This window comes from Gossypium arboreum, chromosome 11 (genome assembly GCF_025698485.1).
Source record: "Gossypium arboreum isolate Shixiya-1 chromosome 11, ASM2569848v2, whole genome shotgun sequence".
Lineage (NCBI taxonomy): Eukaryota > Viridiplantae > Streptophyta > Magnoliopsida > Malvales > Malvaceae > Gossypium > Gossypium arboreum.
Window position 1 is genome coordinate 136,970,345 of NC_069080.1, and position 23,641 is coordinate 136,993,985.

At 33.5% G+C, this 23,641-nt stretch overlaps 2 protein-coding genes across 14 annotated transcripts; both read right to left on the reverse strand.

Annotated features, from left to right (window-relative positions):
• Positions 1–8,070: 8,070 nt before the first annotated feature.
• LOC108472852 (putative disease resistance protein RGA3) lies at positions 8,071–13,276 on the reverse strand. 10 transcript variants are annotated; one of them, XM_053021559.1, is made up of 7 exons: positions 12,606–13,276; positions 9,449–11,021; positions 9,302–9,375; positions 9,141–9,203; positions 8,857–9,044; positions 8,547–8,737; positions 8,071–8,463 (listed from the first exon to the last, which is right to left on the reverse strand). In XM_053021559.1, exons 1-3 carry the CDS (start codon positions 12,906–12,908, stop codon positions 9,344–9,346), a joined length of 1,908 nt encoding a protein of 635 aa, XP_052877519.1. In that variant the 5' UTR covers positions 12,909–13,276; the 3' UTR covers positions 8,071–8,463; positions 8,547–8,737; positions 8,857–9,044; positions 9,141–9,203; positions 9,302–9,343. The 10 variants fall into 10 exon arrangements, with proteins under 10 accessions (XP_052877519.1, XP_052877517.1, XP_052877524.1 ...); XM_053021557.1 differs by having other exon boundaries at positions 8,547–8,768; XM_053021564.1 differs by having other exon boundaries at positions 9,449–11,199; positions 12,606–12,728.
• A 3,873-nt stretch (positions 13,277–17,149) lies between these two features.
• LOC108472854 (putative disease resistance protein RGA4) lies at positions 17,150–22,467 on the reverse strand. Of its 4 annotated transcripts, none has more exons than XM_053020921.1 (7): positions 18,620–22,467; positions 18,470–18,546; positions 18,307–18,374; positions 18,105–18,213; positions 17,972–18,021; positions 17,666–17,762; positions 17,150–17,582 (listed from the first exon to the last, which is right to left on the reverse strand). In XM_053020921.1, the coding sequence occupies exons 1-2, from the start codon at positions 22,050–22,052 to the stop codon at positions 18,515–18,517; spliced, it is 3,465 nt and encodes a 1,154-aa protein (XP_052876881.1). In that variant the 5' UTR covers positions 22,053–22,467; the 3' UTR covers positions 17,150–17,582; positions 17,666–17,762; positions 17,972–18,021; positions 18,105–18,213; positions 18,307–18,374; positions 18,470–18,514. The 4 variants fall into 4 exon arrangements, with proteins under 4 accessions (XP_052876881.1, XP_052876879.1, XP_052876880.1 ...); XM_053020919.1 differs by having other exon boundaries at positions 17,666–17,852; XM_053020920.1 differs by having other exon boundaries at positions 18,105–18,374.
• Between the last annotated feature and the right edge of the window lie 1,174 nt (positions 22,468–23,641).

The window sequence follows — 23,641 nt, forward strand, 5'->3', positions numbered from 1 at the left end:
GTCGAGCTAATGACGTTAAACAAGCGCTTGTTGGAAGGCAACCCAATCTTTCTTTTTCTTTTTATTTTTATTATTTATTATTTTCTTTTATTTTTATTTTATTTTAGTTAAATATTAATAAATTTCTCTTCTTCCATCTAGGTGAAATTAAGCGAAAATACGAAGAAAAAAAAAAGACAGAAAGTGTGCACCAAAACAACCCTATCCATGCTGCCAAACAGTTCTATTCCAGCCTAGAATGCCATATCTTTGCAGCCAAACAGTCCTATTCCAGCCTTAGAATCCCCAAAACCTGCAGCCAAACACCCCTTTTCAGCAAATTAAACCCCCAAACCATACATTTTTTTTTCTTCTTTTCCCAAATTTCTCCATAATCGCCAACTCCTTTCTCCTCCACCACTCACCGCTGATTTCTCAGCCACCATGGTGAGAACCCGAAGCTGAACCGTCGTTGCCACGTCACCCACCCCGTCTCCACCTCTTGCCGTTTCGCCATCTTTTTCTCCACCGTGTGCGCCTACTGACGGTAACTACATGGGGAGTTTTTCTAAACTCTTTTTTTTTTCTCCACCTATTTGTTTTCCTTTTACTTTCACATTGAGGACTATGTGTTTTAAGTGGAGGGAGGCATTCTTCATTGTTATTATCTACTATTTTTGCTGTCATATTGTTGTTGCTGCTGTTTTGTGCTCGTTTCTACCCATTTATTTTAAGAATATCCTGTCGCTTTTCATGCCCAAGATTTTACCAGGAATTGCCTACTGTTTGACCTACAAGCATGATTCTTACCTTCTAAGGAAGTTATGATTTTTCCCATAATTGATGCCATCTCCACTGTTTTATTTTTATTAGGCTAAAAATAATTGTGATTAATAGGGTTAATTCTATCTTGCTGTTCATAAAATTGATCAAGTTTAATATAAAGTGAACACTTAAAATGATTGCATGCTTAATTAATGTTCATGGCTATTAGGTGATTATTGAAACTTATTTTTGACACTTAAATTTTTTTTCTTTCCTGAGTTCTCAAGAATTTTAAATATCGTTTAATTTTTAATAAATGTTTTCCATGGTTATGAGTACAGCTTAGATCGTGACTGACTGAGTAACCGGGGTAGGGTGATTGGGTTGTCATTCTACTTCGCGTCAAAAGGTTGTGTGACGTGACAAGTAAAACTCCGCTAGCCAAGGTTATGAGTATGGCTCAAATCGTGACTGACTGAGTAACTGGGGTAGGGTGCTTGGGTTGTCATTCTACTTCGCGTCAAAAGGTTGTGTGACGTGTTGGGTAAAACTCCGCCAACCGAAATAAATAATTTTAGGAGTATGTTGGACTGAGTAACTGGGGTAGGGTGCTTGGGTTGTCATCTCTCTTCGCGTCAAAAGGTTTAATATATTCCTAAGTAAATAAATAATAATAAATTTAAAAAAATCAAAAAATCAAAAAAGAAAAAAAAAAGAAGAAAAAAATAAGTACAAATAAAGTTGCACTTCGGGGACTAAAGGAGGAAATAATTAAGGTGTCTTAGTAGGTTTGGTAATTTACCTAAATGGCATAACTCAAGTCGATCTTAATTTTTGTGTGAAATAATTGGAATACTTTTTCTGTTTTACTTAAAGTAAGCTTAGAGGTCTCTTTATTTTTCATATGCGTTTTTAACTAATTTTTATGAAACTTTGGAGTGGTATTTCTTTTATGGCAAAATCTAGCTTTCACAGTCGATAGGAACCATACTTGAGGGCAAGCATGGGCTAAGTAGGGGGGAATTTGATAATACTCTAAAATGACGTGTTTTTATATATTAATCATATGTTTATTTTGAGCTTGAGCCTACTAATTTGAGCTATTTATGTCTTTTTATCTTTTAGGGACTAAATTGGAGGCGAAAAGTAAATTCAAGGGAAAAAGCGTCAATTCGGAGATTAAATGGGCCAATATGCAACGTGGAACAAATATGGTGCCAAAAGTGCGAACATGGAAGGCACAAGGACTTAAAAGCAAATAGAAGAGATTTTATTTTGGAAGACTCTATTTTATTTTATTCTATTAGGATAATTAATATTAAGATAATTATTAGGATTATTCAAATTTAAGATTTTATTTTAATTATGTTTGTTTATCTTTAATTAAATGTATTTATCTTTTTAGAATTTAAGTTCAATTAGACTATCTCCCTAGCACTATAAATAGGGGGTGAAGTGACTCTATTTTGGAGGATCTTTTTCTGTAAACACTCTCCCCCAAAAGTCTTTTGTTCTTTCATATTTCTTTTCAATAAAATTTCTTTTTCCATATTTTTATTTATTTTCTTTCCCACAATTATCATGAGCCACTAAAACCCTTCTAGCCAAAAGTTGTCAATATTTCCCCAAAAAAGGTTCTTGCCTAGAATCCGTATTTAGCCTTCTCGCCAAGTATTCATCGTTTCTCAGACTACTGGTGACGCTTCCGTCCATGGCCCTTAAGAAGTAAGCTTTTCAGCATATGCAAAGGCGGCTGCTTTGTATGTTTTGGAAGGATTGCATAGTCGGTTCGTTAACTTACTGCGTCAGAGGTTGGCGAGCCAAAGAGACAAAATGGCGTGGGATTCGCCATTGAGAAGCGTTGATCTAGCATAGATTACTGGCTAGAGTCAGGTTCCCTAAAAATCGTAAGTCTAATCTTTGGAGCTGGTGGTCGTAGGCGTCCTCTTCCACTATAATTGGCTTACTCAAGTCGAGAAGGATCATCCAAAAGCCAAGGATTGAGCCCAAGGCGGAATGAGACAACCGGAGGCTGGAACTTTCCCATAAGAATTTCTTTTCACTTAAAACTCTCTTTATTATTTTTATTATTTTCGTAATCATAATTTCAGTAAACTTTAAACTCTGTTTTTATTTTATTTTCGCTTCCAAAATCAATTCTTAAAATTTGTTTTTTATTTTTATTTTTTCCAGGAACGCAGGTTTTCTTGGGCACGATTCTGCCCAGGATTTCGAGAAACAAGCATTCGTATAATCCGGTCCCTGAGGATTCGACCCTACTTCCCCTTTACTGTTCTTTTTCTATTTTTATTATTTTACAGGGAACGGGTTATTTTTGGTGCTCTCAACGACCGCATCAATAGGGGGTGAAGTGACTCTATTTGGGGGCATCTTTTTCTGTAAACACTCTCCCCCAAAAGTCTTTTGTTCTTTCATATTTCTTTTCAATAAAATTTCTTTTTTCCATATTTTTATTTATTTTCTTTCCCTCAATTATCATGGAGCCACTAAAAAACCCTTCTAGCCAAAAGTTGTCAATATTTCCCCAAAAAGGGTTCTTGAAGCCTAGAATCCGTACTTAACCTTCTCGCCAAGTATTCATCGTTTCTCCGCACTACGGGCTGACGCTTCTGTCCATGGCCCTTAAGAAGTAAGCTTTTCAGCATATGCAAAGGCGGCCACTTTGTATGTTTTGGAAGGACTGCATAGTCGGTTCGTTAACTTACTACGTCAGAGGTTGGCGAGCCAAAGAGACAAAATGGCGTGGGATTCACCATTGAGAAGCGTTGATCTAGCATAGATTACTGGCTAGAGTCAGGTTCCCTAAAAATCGTAAATCTAATCTTTGGAGCTGGTGGTCGTAGGCGTCCTCTTCCACTATAACTGGCTTACTTGAGTCAAGAAGGATCATCCAAAAGCCAAGGATTAAGCCCAAGGCGGAATGAGACAACCGGAGGCTGGAACTTTCCCATAAGAATTTCTTTTCTCTTAAAACTCTCTTTATTATTTTTATTATTTTCGTAATCATAATTTCAGTAACTTTAAATTCTGTTTTTATTTTATTTTCGCTTCCAAAATCAATTCTTAAATTTTGTTTTTTATTTTTTTTCCAGGAACGCAGGTTTTCTTGGGTACGATTCTGCCCAGGATTTCGAGAGACAAGCATTCGTATAATCCGGTCCCTGAGGATTCAACCCTACTTCCCCTTTACTATTTCTTTTTCATTATTTTACAGGGAATAAGATATTTTTGGTGCTCTCAATGACCGCATCACAAACGAAACAAACAAAAAAGGAAAAGGACAAAAAGTAGCAGAAACAAAAAGAAAAAAAGAAGAAAGCTGTGTAATCCGGCTATAAAGGCCTAAGATTTCATCTGTATTTTTTTACGCATATGAGAAATCGAAACGCACACAAGCAAATCGAAAAAAAATGTTGAAATTAAAAGGTGTTCTTGGTCCTTTTCATTTTTATTTTTTTGTCTACTATATTTTCTTTTCCTTTTTTTTTCTTTTTTTCTTTCTCTTTGCAAACCTGTTTAAGCAAAAACTAAAACGGAAGAAAAGTGGCTCACCTGAATCCCTTCAATCTCGCCGTCGGAGTAATTTCTCCATCATTGTAATCGGGTTCGACAAAGGGACAGAGAACTCTTTTTCTCCTCGTTCTTTGGTTGCTGAAGGTTTAGCCTTCGAAAGGGGCTTTGAAGACGGAGCTTAAAAGCTCGTTCCCTACAACGCCGGCCACTAGCCACGACAGCGGTTGAGTGAGCAGGCAATGGCCTTTTCGGCTGAAGAGAAGAGGAAGAGATAGGGGGTTTGAGAGCATTAGAGTTTTTTTTCTTTTTTCTTTTTTATAAAAAAAATAAAGGTTAAAATGGTTTTAAAATAAAAGTTTAATTTAAAAAGCATAGAGAAAACAGCGCCGTTTAGAAGGGAATTTGCAGAGGCCAAAACAACACCGTTTTGAGCCTCTGACCCGTGACCCGATCCGGTTACCCAAGAGGATCCGCGTGTTCTGCTTCAAGGGAACATTTGCGCAATTGACCCCTCCCTTTCGCACGGTCCTTCAATTAGGCCTTCTATGCTCTTCTTTGTTTTTTTAATTTGTTCCTGAAATTTGCGCGTTATTGCAATTTAGTCTACATTTGAACTCTGCGTTTTGAGGTTTGGTATATGTCCATTTTTAATCCCTTTTCTTTTGGGCGCATTTAGTTACGGTTCTAAATTCTGTTTTAATAATTGGATTTATTTTTAAATTAATCTCTGAATTTTGTTTTTGTTTCAATTAAGTTCTTTTTAGTTTTTGTGATTCTTTTTTTTTTCTAATTCATTTGTCACCAATTTTTTATGTTAACGTGCTATGTGTTAATTTTTACATTAGATTAGTTTATTATTTGCATATTTTCAGTTGTATTTTTCTTAAAAATTGTTTTACCTTTATAATTTGTCTATTTTAAATTCTTCCTCTATATTTTTTGTTTTTTAGAGATTTACATAATATTTAATTTAATGTTATTATACATATTTATATTAAATTATGTTTACTCTAAGTATGCATTATTGATTTCAGTATTATTATTATTTTTAAAATTTATGATATATATTTATATGTATATTTTCCTTTAAATTTATTTATTTATAATTTGTCTCCATTAAGGATTCTGCTTAAAATGGTATATTTTATTTACTTTAAATACTTTCATATATTAGTATCTTTATGTATATTATCTGTACATATCATTAATTAAATTAATTTGTTTTATTTGAAATTATGTTATATAAATTATTTATTCCAGATTTTTTTCACATAACATATATTTTAATAATCATTCATATTCATTAGTTTTATATTCACATAAGTTATTTCAAATTCATCAATTCATCAATTCATGTATTATGTATATTATATGTTCCTCGATTCATCATTATTTTAAAATTGTCTTATATCACATTGGCTTCTAATTTCTATTTTGTCTTATACATTTTATGTTGATTGTTTTATATTATATCATGTATATCACTTGTTGCATATTGTTTATTCATTTTTTGTATTGTTATATCAATTGTTCTCTATCCATGCTTGAAAATTTAATATCATTTTTCTTAGATTAATTATATTTAATTGTTTGTTTTGTTGGTCGGCTAAATAAGGTTATATTATATTCATGCACCAAGTATTGTATGTGTGCACATTATTTCATGGTTTTTAGTTTTACTTTTAGTCTACAAATGTTGCATTATAATTTTCAACTTTTTAAAAGCAATCGTTCCATTTTATTTCAAGTAAAATTAAAGCGTTTTGAGCTAGCTTATAATGGTTTATTTAAAGATTTTCAAATAAGGCAATGTTCAATATTTTGGAAATTCGAAGAAATCTTGTCCTACCATGCTGGGTTTCAATTCTTCGTTAGACTAAATCATGGGACATCCTTTTGTAATTTTCAACATGCAAGCTTCCGGGGATCAAAAATTAATCGTATTTTCAAAGGTATGAAGAATCGTGTCCAATCGTGCTGGATGTGATGCTATATACCTTCGAAACGAGAGAATTTTGACAACCAACTTGAACCACACAAATGTTTTAAAAAGGAACCATATTTCAAAATATTTTAAAATGTTAGACATTAAGACATTAATTAATCAATTTGGTACCAATTTTGGGCGTTACGAGGGTGCTAATCCTTCCTCGTACGTAACTGACTCCCGAACCCGTCTTCTCGATTTTCGTAGACCTAAATCGTTGTTTTAGTAAAACAAAACATTTTAAAAAATTAAACTACGAGGTGATCCGATCACACCTAAATAAAAAGGATTAGTAGCGACTCCCATGTTCGTTTTTATTTTCAAAACCAAAGTCGATCTCCGTTTACAAAAAAAATGGTTTTAACACTATACATTTTAAATTATAAATTTTCAATCTTAATTAAAATAATCGTAGTTAAATCTATTATGTATAAATCTAGAAATTTCAGTGCTATACCATTTAATTTATTAATTAAAATAATGTGGTCTTTTATTATGTCTACATATTAAAATGGCGTGAAATTACATGTAATAATATATATGTTATATTTGTTATGTTTTTAAAGTGTGCATTTAGACAACACTAAGCTTAAATTTTTTTACCTGAGTATTATATTTTCCTTTTTCTTTAAAAATAAAATAAAAAATTATTAATCTCATAATAATGAGTAAATAAATGTAGCATTCGAGCACTTGATCCACTAGTTAGTGCATGATTTATTTATCAAAAAGTGAGCCTCAAAAATCATATTTTTTGAAGTTAAAAGAAAATACAAAAATCAAGGTTCACAAACATCAAAATTTTAAATTGATATGGTGCAACAAATTATATGGGTTTAATTGTAATTTTATTAAAACATTTCACATGTTATAGATCGCATCAAATTAGTCCCTTTGTTATTAAATGAATTAATTTAGTCTATATACTATTAAAAAGAATTGAATAAGATCAAATTGTAATAGAGTTACAACTTTCATACAATAAATGTTAGCTTTGTTACAAAATTAAACTTATTTGATTCTTTTTAATAGTAGAGGGACTAAATTAACTATTTAATTATTGAGGGACTAATCTGATACAGTCCCTATAATACAGGGACTTCCCAAGTACTTTCACCCTTGTATATGTATTTCAATTTTATATATGGATGTCGGAAGGACATTGGTAGCGATTGGGATAAGATTGCTTGTATCGCTACCGGTTGGTATATTTAGGCTTAGTTTGGATCGGCGATTGGGTGCGGTGCAGTGCGTTTAGTTTACTTTTTATCTCACGTTACAGTATTGCTACCGTATCTAATCTCACGACCACCGCTTTTTTTACACTAACAGCAGATAAACGCACCGCCCATCTAAACTCACCCTTACTCTCCTACTACCGCTTTTTTTGCCAATGTAGAACAAGCTTTTTCGTCCCATGAATACCATATTTTGTAAATTGAAGTTACTTTGTTACTTCATTTATCATTTTCTATTGCTAATTTGTGCAGTAACCATCGAAGATTTTTAGTGAAACGAATTTGGCAAATGCATGAATCTAAACGAATTTGGTAATTTTTCTGATGTAATAATCTGTTGTATTAGAACCGAATAATTAATGCTTAGTTTCGTCGGCGTTAGTTAAATGGAAGATGCAAAATGAGAGATGCATTCTTCATGAGCTCATCTATCCACGCCACTCTATTGAAATCTTCCTCTATACACATTGGAATACTGTTTGGAACATTAAAAGGACATAAATGTGCTTTTCTTCCTGATTTGGCACGTATCATGCAACAAGTAAAATATAGAGTATAATCAATATATTTATGCAGTTCAGAAGCAAGGCTTTGCTCAGAGATGAATACACTATAAACTTTATAGTACAAAGAAGTGATTTAAGCTTTACCCCTCAAACACTTGATGCAACCTCACCTTTATATAATTAACTTTTCTTCCAACTCATTTTAGCTATGCAAGTGAAAATCAACATCCAGATAGTGTATAACAATGGCACTCAATAATAGTTCCTATTATGAACATGTGTGCTTCTTTAAATTCACACATCATCCATGAAATAAATCATCTATATATAAGCTCCAGGATTGGTCAAACTCTTCATAAGCTCCGTGTAAAGTGGAACAATAAATTTCCAAATGCAATATCTCCGACAATTATCATGCTTCAACAACGAGACTGTTCCAAAAGCAACAATGAACCTGGAAATTATAAATACCGACATGGAACATGTTAAAATTGATGTCATTTAGACTGAGCAGTGCCCAAATGTAGAAACACTTACTGTTGCTAAACAGAACTTCATTTATGTGCATGAATGGCCATTTTCCATGCTTTTCCAGTTCAAGTTCAACAAAGGGCCAAACATAGGGCATCCTCATTTGTAATAGTAACAAATTCCCATTCCCAAACATAGAGCATCAACCTCATCCTCACCACCAAATATTCTGAAGCAAGATCCTTCCATGATTTAACCTTCAAAATTCAAACGGCTAAAAGGGGTGCCCTGCATCAAAGAATATTGTGAAATATCCCCCACTTCCCCCTCCATTTTCATCAACCCTTAACCCCTACCCCCTATTCAATCTACTTACTTGACAACCACATTGCGTGTTTAAGCTCTCTCCAGCACGACTCCAAGAATCTGTCAATAGCATGGGAACCATATATTACCATTTTTCTTCAGTTGGAATATTTTGGCAGATGAAAAAATCGTAGTTGAAAGTATGGGCTTTGCTGCTTGTAATATATGCTATGCTCTGCCGAAGAAGAGAGCCAACATCTAGCAGAAATTAGGATTAGACAATCAGAGGGACTCTTCAACGAAGAAAAGAAAGAACACGTGCATAGAGAGGAGGATTTCATGGGAGTACAATACCATGGACAGGTCAGCTGAAGAAGAATGCATGTCCTGTTTTTTGGCTCTTCCATTCAACTCATGCTGAAAAAGAAGAAGCTTAGTTAGGGAGTCATATTAGATCATTTGAAATTGTGAGATTTTTATGATTTAAAAATGTAAACCAATTAAGTAATTACCACCTCTTTTTCTGCATCTAATTTCTTAAAGTTGTCAAATGCCTTTCACAAATATCCAGCACTAGACCAATGGGTTACTGCACAAAATTAGAAAAAAATATTATGAAAAATGAGTGGTATTTCAATAAGGAAATTAATGAAAAGACTAACCTGAAGGAATGTGAGCAATCTTATACCAATCGGCACCAATGTCCTTCTGACACCTTTCTTCCAACTGAGGAACCTCATGTATATTTAACTGTTGCAAATTGGTTAGGCAGCGCATCTCATCCGGAAGCGACGTTAGATTGGGCCAATCAACAAGAGAAAGAATTTGCAGATTTGTTAGATGTTGAATCCACTCTGGAAGATGTCCACACTTTGGAATATTTTCCAGTGATAGGGAGCGTAGTCTTGTATGGTCTTGGAATATTTGGAAGCCAGCTGCTGATAGATCCAGCTCCTTGCACTTCGTTACTACAAGCACTTCAAGGAAAGTGAGATGTTGGAACACAGGAAAGAGTGACCTCAATCCGCTGCAATTCCAAATTTCTAATCTTTTCAATTGAACAAGATGTTGAAGCCCAAGGGGGAGAGACACCAGCTGTGGAATATTAATAATCTCCAAATGAGAGAGATTCTTAAGGGCTTCCCATTGCATGCCCTCTAAATCAACCTCCTTGCAATCTCCTATTGTCAATTTTTTGAGGCCGGTGAAATGTTTCAAGTACTCATCTAGCATGTGAGTGCCCAATCCCTCAATTTTGTGTACATGGAAAGATTTCAATTTGGAGAGAGGAAGAGAAGATGTTGAAGTTGATGGGGTCGTACTAGTGATGTTCATCTTCATGGTCTGCTTTAACGGCCTTGAACTGCTCCTCACCAACCTTAGATCATTATCGAGTGAAGGATACAATGGCATTGAAGTCAAAGGGCAATTTACAATTTCTAAAGAGGAAAGACAAGGAAATGCCATGGTTGATGTTCCTATAACTGTTGTGTCATCCTCGTTATCATCATCAATGGACCTTTTCCTCCACCAACTCTTCATATTTGGGCAATTCTCGAGGCAAAGAGACTTGAGCGATGGGAAGAATGATTCCGGTTCTCCCTGACTTCCTTTTGGGCTATTATCGTCCATGTACTCCAGCTCAGTTAAATCAACAATTGACAGCTTTTGAAGACAAGGCAATTGCGCAAAGGACGGGATTTGTTTGAAATTACTAGGACCCCATATTCTAATCACGGTAAGATTTGTGAGCAAAGAAAGCCAACTTGGAAACTTGGCATCACCCCTCCATCCTCCAATAAAGAGCTCCTTGAGATTGGGATGGGGCCGGAGGTCTTCAAGTGACTTGTCGTCGTCATCATCATCATCATTACCATCATCATTATCATCATCATCATCATCATTATCATCATCATCATCATCATTCCATACTAAAACCAACAATCTCAAATGTTGCTTCTCTTTCAAATTAGCCGCTTTAAACTTCTCTTTTGCATTTTTTACGAATCCCAAATTTGTTATTTCTAGCTGTCCCCTTAAGTTGTTAAGCCCACTCAATTCACTTAGATCTGCACCGTCATGTGAGCCATCTTTATCCACTGCAAACATGCTTAACGTCTCAAGGGAAGTCAGCTTCCCTATTCCACGTGGCATATGAGTTAAACTAACACAATCACTACACGACAGATGGGTAAGATTCACCAATTTTTCAATCTTCTTCGGCAATTCTTCAAGCTGAAAACATAAGTCAAGTTTCAAAGCTTGCAAATTGTGTATCCTGCAAATACTCTTTGGGAGGCTCTTAATATTGAAATTCCTAGAAAGATCAAGGTACCTCAAATGTTTCAACTTATGAATGGAGCGTGGAATCATCTCAAAATCTAAATCATTCATTTCCAATACACGCAAGCATCTGCAATTTGCAATTATCAAATCCCAAGTTTCATCGCTCAAATTTTGATCTATCTTATTTGAAAACTGTAACAAGGTTCGCAACTTTTTTCCCTTAAACAAAGGTATTAATGAAAGATTAATTGATATGTGGCGACATTTTTCACCAACCTTACTTACAATTTCATTTGAATCTACAATATTAATCTCCGTCCCCGCTACTGATTCAGCTAGATCATGAATGAAATCATGCATTTTACATGTTAGACCTTCCCACGAATATCTTTCTCCTACTTCTTGAAAGAAACTTCTTTCAACTAAATCTATAAAATACCCCAACCCGATCTCCTCAAGAGATTGACTTGAATTCAATTGCTTTACGAAGCCTTGTGCAATCCAAAACTGAACAAGAGTTTGTACACGAATTTCATGATCTTTTGGATACAGTCGGCAGTAAGCAAAGCAATGCTTCAAATGGGATGGGAGATGATCGTAGCTCAACTTAAGTGTAGCTAGAATTTTACCTTCGTTTTGACATATTCTAGTAAATTCATTATCTTTGAAAGAACGCCACTCCTTTTCAGTTTCTTTGAAAGATAATGTACTTGCTAACGTCCTTATGACCAAAGGAACCCCACCACACCCTTCCAAAATCTGTTTCCCTATTTCTACAAAGGCTGCATTTGTTGAGTCTGCATATCTTTGCTCAAATGCTATTTCTTTGAACAAAGACCAAGCATCGTCATCAGATAAGCCTTTCAGAACATAAGGTTGACATTTACTAGTAATCTTTGCTACTCTCAAAGAGCGAGTAGTTACTATTATCCTACTTCCTTTAGCCCCACCTACTAATAACTCTTTTAAACTAACCCATTCTTCCCACTCCTCATTCCAAATGTCATCCAAAACAAGCAAATATTTTTTCCCACCAATTTTTCCTCGAAGCTGGGTTTGCAATTGATCCATTTCGAGTTTTTGATTTGGTGCTTCACCAGTTGCAGATTTGATCATATTTTCTACAATTATTTTGACATCAAAAACATCTGAAACGCACACAAACATCATCAACTCAAAATTATTTTTGACCATTTCATCATTATAGACAAATTGTGCCAAAGCAGTCTTTCCTAACCCTCCTAACCCCACAATTGGAATGATGGAAACATTCTCTTCACTTTCAAACTCTAACATGAGTTTTAAAAGAGCTGCTTTATCATCGTCCCTCCCTATTATGTTATCTTTAAAAGAGTGCGTTTGATGCCTCCTTTTAGTCATGAAAGAGGTTTCCATGGGGCGGTCACGCTCTACCAATTTGAACATCTTGGCCTCACTTCCAATCGAAGTTAGCCTCGCCTTAATGGCCTTAATTTGACGACCAATTTTGAGACCGTAAGCAAACTGGTTTGAGCTTGAGAAGAAAAGGCGTACCTCTTTCGTCAACTTGTTCCCACCCAATAGATCTTTCCGCAAAGCTTCGGTAGAGAAATCATCGAGCAGGTCGTCGGCATCATAAAGTACATCTTTCAGCTTTTCAAGCCAATCTTTGACGAGATGGCTGGTCACAGATCGCTGTTCTGCGTCAAGAAGCACAGCTTTGATTGTGGAGACGGTGCTTTTGAGGTCGTCAAGGTCATCTTTGACATTCCAACACAGTCCAATTTGAGAGAGAGTAAAGGAGCTCAATTTAGTAATAAGCTCTACAGCGAGGTCGAATGCAATTGCTTCGGCCATTGCCGGTTCAAACTGAAATCAAGCAAAAGTGTTTGGTTATTGCAAGAGGTGGACTAAAATGAAAACGATTGGAACAAGAGGAGACACAGTTGTGGATCCAAACTGGCGGAGACTAAGAATTTTTATAGATATTCCCATCCACACCCAGCAAGTAGTATAATTAAATGAAAATAATGTTGATTGGTGGGATGGAGACAAAGTTGCGATGATGACACTTTGGTGCTCTGCACAATTACATCAACTTGGGCAAAATTTGTCAGTCTCGGTCCCTACAAATAATTGAAATTATAATGAAAAAGCTATGAAAGAAAAGAGAAGAAAGAGAGAAATCCCATGGAATCCAAGGTGTTTAGATTGAGGCACATGCATTCGAGTGTTTGTAACTTTTCCCACTTGCTTAGTGTAATCCAGCTGAGTTTGAATACTCGGTTGAGGTTAAATTGAATATTTTATTTCTATTTGAGTTGGACTTAAGTTAGTAATTTAATTTAATAAGATAAAAATATATATTATATATTACTAAACTTAAATTTAGTTAGATCGATAGTTAAAACTCAATTGAATAATTATCAAATTAAATTTAAATTTATTTTTAGTCGAATTCAGTTTAACTTATTAACATTAAAATCTCAATTTAGGCCTCTCCCACCCATGAAATTTTGCTTCAATTTTTCTTTTTTGGTAATTTGGTAACAATTATTATCTTTTTTAAATTCTACTTTAAAAGAAATTGTCACAAACTGAAATCAAGCAAAAAGGTGTTTGATTATTGCAAGAGGAGGACTAAAATGAGAATGATTCCAACAAGATGAGACACAGATGTGGATCCATACACGCAGAGACAGTATTTTATAAATGTTACCATCCACCCACTTAGTAGTATAATTAAATCAAAATAATGTTGATTGGTCGAAATTAAATAATAAATTTAAAGGATTAAATTTAATTTTATTATTTAAAAATTAAAATATAATTTTAATTTTATTAATTTAAAATTTTAAAAATTTCAAATAATCTAGATAGAAAATTTTTCGGGCAGGCCCTACCAGCCGCCGAAGGGGAATGGTCCACCATGTTGGGACGATGACATTTGGGGCGCTCTGCACAATTACATCAACTTGGGCAAAATTTGTCCGAATTAATGAAAAAGCTATGAAAGAATAGAGAAGAACAGAGACAAATCCCATGGAATTCAAGGCGTTTAGGTTCAGGCACATCATTCAAGTCTTTCTAAAGCTTCTTTGAGCTGAGTCTGAATTTTTTGAGTTAAAATTAAATATCTATTTTAGGGTCGAGTTTGATTTCAGTTCAAGATATAAATGAATATTTAAATTAGATTAAGCTTGTAATGTAATTTAATAAGATAAAATTATATAAAATATATATTAAAAATAAAAAATTCAATAAGTTTAGTGAGTCATTAGAATAAAGTATTATTAAGTTTGAATTCGACTAAATTAATAGCTTAAACTTGACTCAATAATTACCGAATGAAATTTGAATTTTTCTTTTAAGTCGAATTCACTTAATTTGTAAGCACTAATATCTCATTTACACCTCTCTCACCTACAAAATTTAACTTTGGTATTTTTGGTAACGATTATCATGTCTATAATTATATATTATGATAATTGTTACTGTCTCTATTACTATTTTACTATACTCTTGTTATAAGGAAAACAAAGGGATAAATAACAATTAGATGCTTGGAATTTTGCCTTGTGCCATGATAGACCTTTATAAGTACTTTCAAGTCAAGGGCGTAGTTAGGGGTTGACAGGGTCCAACCTTTTCAAAAATAGATTTTTTTTCATCTAAGCCCTTTAAAAATTTTAAAATTTTAAATTAATAAATGTAAAATTGTACTTTAGCCTCCTAAAATGATAAAAGTTAGATTTAATTTTTAAAAATTATAAAGATATAAGTTAATAAAATGAGGAAATTATACTTTTACTATTGCAAAATTACAATTTAATTTTAACTACTAAAAGATTTCGACTTGACTATGTTTCAAGTATGATAAAGAAAAGATAGCACACATAAACTCTTATTTAGTTTCCATTTTTTCACTTGAGATATATATATATATATATTAATAATTTTGAAGAAACAACCCAATTATTTTTATATACTAAAACATGATTTTATATATTTTTATTTTATGTAATAAATATTATTCAAATTTTGGAACATAATTAAAATATTGCAGGGATAAAAATTCAAAAATAAAAGTTTGAAAGAAAATAATAATGAAATAAAAATTTTAAGTCATTTTAACTACTAATTTAATAAAAAAATTAAAACATACAATTTTTATGTATATTTTATAATTTAATATAAAATATAATTTTAATTATTTTTAATATAAGCATAACATTGATATTTTCAATTATTATTTAAGATGTTTTATTTTAAATATATCCTTAATTATTTATTTTACATATAGATGAATTTGAACTTAATGTCTTTAGTTATTTTTATACACGTCCTATCACAACGTTTACATTTGAGTTCAAATATATATTCCACAATTAATTTTAATCTCATCGCTATAATAGTCAACCTCAAATATGACAAAAATTTTATACACTAAACTAAATTTTTATGGCTAATTTATAAAAATAACAATCATGGGGCAAATGTATATGCACTTACGTATAAAGTACCATCAATAGAAAATTTATTATTTTGAAAAAAAAGAATAATGATTTTTAACTCTCTAACTTTACAAAATTTTTATTATCTCTTTTAACCTTTATATTTATATTTTTGTCAAATCACCCTAAAATGATTGGAAAAGTTAACGTTTATTAACTTTCTTGAAGTGACATACATATAGTATATACACGTGGATTACTATATGTATGTTACGTTAACAATTAATAAATTTTAAAAATTAAAAGGTATTGTAAATATGTTTTTATATAATTTTATAATTTAAATACTTTTTAAAATATTTTTATATATTATTGAAATTTTAAATAAAAATTTATTAATTGCTTACGTGGCAATCTAATGTATGATTTATTTCACCTAGATATTATATTTTCCTTTTCTTTAAAAACAAAATAAAAATTAATAATTTCATAATAATGAGTAAATAAATGTAGCATTCTACCACTTGGTCCAGTAGTTAGTGCATGATTTATATATTCAAAAAATAGGCTCAAAAATCCTTTTTTCTTAAAGTTAAAAGAAAATACAAAATTAAGGTTCACAAACATCAATTTTTTTAATTGATGTGGTGCAACAACTTACGTGGGCTTAATTGCAGATTTTTTAAAACATTTCACACACATTACGGGTTAAAGCATCTGAGAAGTCCCGTGTTATAGATTGTATTAAATTAGTCCCTTTGCTATTAAATGAATTAATTTAGTTCCTATATTATTAAAAAGAATTAAATAGGATCAAATTGTAAAAGAGTTAACAATTTTCAATACAATTTTCATACAATAAATATTAACTCTGTTATAAATTGGCCTTATTTGATCCTTTTTAATAGTATAGGGACTAAATTAACCATTTAATTATTGAGGGACTAATTTGATACAGTCCCTATAATATAGGGACTCCCAAATACTTTCACCCTTATATATGTATTTCTATCTTATATATTGATGTCGGAAGGACATTGGTGCCGATTGGCATAAGGTTTTTGGTCCCATCAATACCATATTTTGTAAATTGAAGTTACTTTGTTACTTCATTTATCATTTTCTTTTGCTAATTTGTGCAGTAACCGATCCCTTTAATAGAGATGTTACAAAAACTCGCAAACTATGTCTACCTTCATGTACGAGTTTCGCCAAAGTATCAGCCTCCCGATTATTCATTCTAGAAGTATACGAAAATATTTCAATGATCAAGCTGTGTCAGCAACTAACGAATCCTTCTAACTTAAACAGAATTGGATCCACCTATAAATTTCTCCTAAGTAATCTTAACTGCCTCAGGATTATTAATATGGGTTACCTTGAAGATTTTTAGTGAAACGAATTTGGAAAATTCATGAATCTAAACAAATTTAGTAAATTTTCTGATGTAATAAACTGATGTATTAGAACCGCATAATTAATGCTTATTCTTGTCAGCATTAGTTAAATGGAAGATGCAAAATAAGACCTGCATTCTTCACGAGCTGATCCATCTCTGCCACTCTGTTCTATTGAAATCCTCCTGTACATACGTGTTGGAACATTAAAAAATGTGTTTTTTTTTTCCGGTATCATGCAACAAAATAAAATAAAAAGTATAATCAAAATGTTTATATAGTTCAGAACTCTTCTTACATCTGCGAGGCCTTGCCCAGATATAAATATAGTATAAACTTCATAGCATAAAGGAGTGATTTAACTTTACCCCTAACACTTGATACAACCTCACCTTTGTATAGTTAAGTAATTTATCTTCCAATTCATTTTAACTATGCAAGTGAAAATAAACACTCGGATGGTATATAACAATGTCACTCAATAATAATTCCTATTATGAAGATATGTGCTTCTTTAAATTCACACATCATCCATAAAATAAATCATCTATATATAACCTCTAGGATTGGTGAAACTCTTCATAAGCTCCGTATAAAGTGGCATAATAAATTTCCAAATGCAATATCTCCGACAATTATCATGCTTCAACAACGAGACCGTTCCAAAAGCAACAATGAACCTGGAAATTATAAATGTGAACATGGAATATGTTAAAATTGATGTCATTTAGACTGAGCAGTGTCCAAATATAGAAACACTTACTGTTGCTAAACAGAACTTTATTTATGTGCAAGAATGGCCATTTTCTATGCTTTTTCAGTTCAAGTTCAACAAAGGGCCAAACATAGGGCATCGTAATCTGTAATAGTAAAAAACTCCCATTAACATAGAGCATCAACCTCATCCTCACCACCAAATATTCTGAAGCAAGATCCTTCCATGATTTAACCTTCAAAATTCAAATAGTTAAAAGGGGTGCCCTGCATCAAAGAATATTGTGAAATATCCCCATCTTCCCCCGCCATTTTCATCAACCCTTAACCCCTACCCCCTATTCAATTTACTTACTTGACAACCACATTGCGTGTTTAAGCTCTCTCCAACACGACTCCAAGAATCTGTCAACAGCATAGGAACCATATATTACCATTTTTCTTGACATATAAATTGCAACTCTTGAAATACTGATGACATATATTACCATTTTTCTTGAGTTGGAATATTTTGGCAGATGAAAAAATCGTAGTTGAAAGTATAGCCTCTGCTTCTTGTAATATATGCTATGCTCTCCCGAAGAAGAGAGCAAAAATCTAGCAAAAATTAGGATTAGATCAACAGTGGGACTCTTCAACCAAGAAAAGAAAGAACACGTGTGCATAGAGAGGAGGATTTCATGGGAGTACAATGCCATGGACAGGTCAGCTGATGAAGAATGCATTGCCTGCTTTTTGGCTCTTCCATTGAACACATGCTGAAAAAGAAGAAGCTTAGTTAGGGGGTTATATTAGATCATTTGAAATTGTGAGATTTTTATGATTTAAAAATGTAAACCAATTAAGTAATTACCACATCTTTTTCTGCATCTAATTTCTTAAAGTTGTCAAATGCCTTTCACAAATATCCAGCACTAGACCAATCGGTTACTGCGCAAAATTAGAAAAAAATATTATGAAAAATGAGTAGTATTTCAATAAGGAAATTAATGAAAAGACTTACCTGAAGGAATGTGAGCAATCTTATACCAATCGGCACCAATGTCCTTCTGACACCTTTCTTCCAACTGAGGAACCTCATGTATATTTAACTGTTGCAAATTGGTTAGGCAGCGCATCTCATCCGGAAGCGACGTTAGATTGGGCCAATCAACAAGAGAAAGAATTTGCAGATTTGTTAGATGTTGAATCCACTCCGGAAGATGTCTACACTTTGGAATATTTTCCAGTGATAGGGAGCGTAGTCTTGTATGATCTTGGAATATTTGGAAGCCAGCTGCTGATAGCTCCAGCTCCTTGCAGTTCGTTACTACAAGCACTTCAAGGAAAGTGAGATGTTGGAACACAGGAAAGAGTGACCTCAATCCGCTGCAATTCCAAATTTCTAATCTTTTCAATTGAACAAGATGTTGAAGCCCAAGGGGGAGAGACACCAGCTGTGGAATATTAATAATCTCCAAATGAGAGAGATTCTTAAGGGCTTCCCATTGCATTCCCTCTAAATCAACCTCCTTGCAATCTCCTATTGTCAATTTTTTGAGGCCAGTGAAATGTTTCAAGTACTCATCTAGCATGTGAGTGCCCAATCCCTCAATTTTGTGTACATGGAAAGATTTCAATTTGGAGAGAGGAAGAGAAGATGTTGAAGTTGATGGGGTCGTACTAGTGATGTTCATCTTCATGGTCTGCTTTAACGGCCTTGAACTGCTCTTCACCAACCTTAGATCATCATCGAGTGAAGGATACAATGGCATTGAAGTCAAAGGGCAATTTACAATTTCTAAAGAGGAAAGACAAGGAAATGCCATGGTTGATGTTCCTATAACTGTTGTGTCATCCTCGTTATCATCATCAATGGACCTTTTCCTCCACCAACTCTTCATATTTGGGCAATTCTCGAGGCAAAGAGACTTAAGCGATGGGAAGAATGACTCCCGTTCTCCCTGACTTCCTTTTGGGCTATTATCGTCCATGTACTCCAGCTCAGTTAAATCAACAATTGACAGCTTTTGAAGACAAAGCAATTGCGCAAAGGACGGGATTTGTTTGAAATTACTAGGACCCCATATTCTAATCACGGCGAGATTTGTGAGCAAAGAAAGCCAACTTGGAAACTTGGCATCACCCCTCCATCCTCCAATAAAGAGCTCCTTGAGATTGGGATGGGGCCGGAGGTCTTCAAGTGACTTGTCGTCGTCGTCATCATCATTACCATCATCTTTATCATCATCATCATAATTCCATACTAAAACCAACAATCTCAAATGTTGCTTCTCTTTCAAATTAGCCGCTTTAAACTTCTCTTTTGCATTTTTTACGAATTCCAAATTTGTTATTTTTAGCTCTCCCCTTAAGTTGTTAAGCCCACTCAATTCACTTAGATCTGCACCGTCATGTGAGCCATCTTTATCCACTACAAACATGCTTAACGTCTCAAGGGAAGTCAGCTTCCCTATTCCACGTGGCATATGAGTTAAACTAACACAATCACTACACGACAGATGGGTAAGATTCACCAATTTTTCAATCTTCTTCGGCAATTCTTCAAGCTGCCAACATAAGTTAAGTTTCAAAGCTTGCAAATTTTGTATCTTGCAAATGCTCTTTGGGAGGCTCTTAATATTCAAATTCCCAGAAAGATCAAGGTACCTCAAATGTTTCAACTTACAAATGGAGCGTGGAATCATCTTAAAATCTAAACCATTCAATTCCAATACACGCAAGCATCTATAATTTGAAATCATAAAATCCCAAATTTCTTCGTTCATATTGTGATTTCTCTTATTTGGAAATTGTAACATAGTTCGCAACTTCTTTCCTTTAAACAAAGGAATTAATGAAGGATCAATTGATATGTGGCGACATTTTTCACCAACCTGGATTGCAATTTCATTTGAATCTACAATACTACTCTCCGTCCCTGATACTGATTCAGCTAGATCATGCATTAAATCATGCATTTTACATGTTAGACCTTCCCACGAATATCTTTCTCCTACTTCTTGAAAGAAACTTCTTTCAACTAAATCTGTAAAATACCCCAACCCGATCTCCTCAAGAGATTGACTTGAATTCAATTGCTTTACGAAGCCTTGTGCAATCCAAAACTGAACAAGAGTTTGTACACGAATTTCATGATCTTTTGGATACAGTCGGCAGTAAGCAAAGCAATGCTTCAAATGGGATGGGAGATGATCGTAGCTCAACTTAAGTGTATCTAGAATTTTACCTTTGTTTTGACATATTCTAGTAAATTCATTATCTTTGAAAGAACGCCACTCCTTTTCAGTTTCTTTGAAAGATAATGTACTTGCTATCGTCCTTATGACCAAAGGAACCCCACCACACCCTTCCAAAATGTGTTTCCCTATTTCTACAAAGGCTGCATTTGTTGAGTCTGCATATCTTTGCTCAAATGCTATTTCTTTGAACAAAGACCAAGCATCGTCATCAGACAAGCCTTTCAGAACATAAGGTTGACATTTACTAGTAATCTTTGCTACTCTCAAAGAGCGAGTAGTTACTATTATCCTACTTCCTTTAGCCCCACCTACTAATAACTCTTTTAAACTAACCCATTCTTCCCACTCCTCGTTCCAAATGTCATCCAAAACAAGCAAATATTTTTTCCCACCAATTTTTCCTCGAAGTTGGGTTTGCAATTGATCCATTTCGAGTTTTTGATTTGGTGCTTCACCAGTTGCAGATTTGATCATATTTTCTACAATTATTTTGACATCAAAAACATCCGAAACGCACACAAACATCATCAACTCAAAATGATTTTTGACCATTTCATCATTATAGACAAACTGCGCCAAAGCAGTCTTCCCTAACCCTCCTAACCCCACAATTGGAATGATGGAAACATTCTCTTCACTTTCAAACTCTAACATGAGTTTTAAAAGAGCTGCTTTATCATCGTCCCTCCCTATTATGTTATCTTTAAAAGAGTGCGTTTGATGCCTCCTTTTAGTCATGAAAGAGGTTTCCATGGGGCGGTCACGCTCTACCAAATTGAACATCTTGGCCTCACTTCCAATCGAAGTTAGCCTCGCCTTAACGGCCTTAATTTGACGACCCATTTTGAGACCGTAAGCAAACTGGTTTGAGCTTGAGAAGAAAAGGCGTACCTCTTTCGTCAACTTGTTCCCACCCAATAGATCTTTCCCCAAAGCTTCGGTAGAGAAATCATCGAGCAGGTCGTCGGCATCATAAAGTACATCTTTCAGCTTTTCAAGCCAATCTTTGACGAGATGGCTGGTCACAGATCGCTGTTCTGCGTCAAGAAGCACAGCTTTGATTGTGGAGACGGTGCTTTTGAGGTCGTCGAGGTCATCTTTGACATTCCAACACAGTCTAATTTGAGAGAGAGTAAAGGAGCTCAATTTAGTAATAAGCTCTACAGCGAGGTCGAATGCAATTGCTTCGGCCATTGCCGGTTCAAACTGAAATCAAGCAAAAGAGTGTTTGGTTATTGCAAGAGGTGGACTAAAATGAAAACGATTGGAACAAGATGAAATACAGGTGTGGATCCATACTGGCGGATTCTAAGAATTTTTATAGATGTAACCATCCACACCCAGCAAGTAGTATAATTAAATGAAAACAATGTTGATTGGTGGGAAATGTTTGACCCAAATTTCTCAATGGAGACAAAGTTGGGATGATGACACTTCGGGTGCTCTGCACAATTACATCAACTTGGGCAAAATTTGTCAGTCTCGATCCCTATAAATAATTGAAATTAATAAAAAAAAGCTATGAAAGAAAAGAGAAGAAAGAGAGAAATCCCACGGAATCCAAGGTGTTTAGATTGAGGCCCATGCATTCGAGTGTTTGTAACTTTTGTAATCCAGCTGAGTTTGAATACACGGTTGAAGTTATATTGAATATTTTATTTTTATTTGAGTTAGACTTAAGTCAAGTTCCTAATTTAATTTAATAAAATAAAATATATAGTATATATTACTAAATTTAAATTTAGTTAGATCGATAGTTCAAATTCAACTTAATAATTATCGAGTTAAATTTTAATTTATTTTTAATCTAATTCAGTTAACTTATTAACATCAAAATCTCATTTAGGCCTCTTTCACCCATGAAATTTAGGCCTCTTCCTCCCATGAAATGTAGCTTCAATTTTTCCTTTTTGGTAACTTGGTAACAATTATTGTCATGTCTATAATTATATATATAATGACAATTGTTACTATCCATTACTATTATACTATACTCTTATTAATAATGTTTTTTATATTGATGAGTTTAATTATATTTGTTATTAATTTTTTATACAATATTAAGAATAAAAATAAGGTAATATGATTTGAATTTGTGTCAAATAAGTCTCTAATAAAAGTTTTAACCATCTCTTCATACTATTAGTGTGGAACTTCGATAACGAAAATCTCGAACACATGAACAACAATTTGAACAGACAAAAGAAGCAATAGGACAAGGCTCAATTATCTTTAAGGTTCTATTCACCCCCTACTCTATGTGTAAATGAGTTTCAAGTAAATGAACCTTGAAGATATATGAACCCCAGTGGCTATGAGCGTTTTACATTAACGAAAATAGTCCACTAAGAACTAAACAGATTATAACAAGAAAATCAACTTTTATAAAAAAAAATTCAGCAGTATTATTTTTTAGAACAATCTAAGAATGGTAAAATACGGAAGACTAGTAGAAAGATTTTTTGAGAATTTCTTTTTTAGGTATATTTTCCAAATGAAATTCTACTCCTATTTATAATAATTCAAGAAACATAACTTTTAATAGGTGATTTTTTTCTAAATAATCATGTCTTCAAAAGATCAATTATATATCTTAAATAAATATAACTATTCAAGTGTGCTTGAATAGTTATAATTCTTTGTCAGGAAAATCAAGTGATATAACTCATTATTATAGATAGTTATAATTCTTGATCAATAATCTAAAGATATAACTTTTGATTAATTATACCCTTTCATTTCTACTTATTGAGAAACTATACATATTTGAAAGTTTTCATTAA

What these genes read in the sequence shown, in the direction of transcription:
- LOC108472852 (XM_053021559.1), bottom strand. Translation starts at nt 12,908, where the DNA reads ATGGCCGAAGCAATTGCATTCGACCTCGCTGTAGAGCTTATTACTAAA. An exon ending in GGAACAAGTTGACGAAAGAG is followed by an intron (nt 11,022 to 12,605) that starts GTACGCCTTTTC and finishes TTATGTTTTCAG; the next exon opens with CTTGAAGAATTGCCGAAGAA. An exon ending in GATTGCTCACATTCCTTCAG is followed by an intron (nt 9,376 to 9,448) that starts GTTAGTCTTTTC and finishes AATTTTGTGCAG; the next exon opens with TAACCCATTGGTCTAGTGCT.
- LOC108472854 (XM_053020921.1), bottom strand. Translation starts at nt 22,052, where the DNA reads ATGGCCGAAGCAATTGCATTCGACCTCGCTGTAGAGCTTATTACTAAA. An exon ending in GATTGCTCACATTCCTTCAG is followed by an intron (nt 18,547 to 18,619) that starts GTAAGTCTTTTC and finishes AATTTTGCGCAG; the next exon opens with TAACCGATTGGTCTAGTGCT.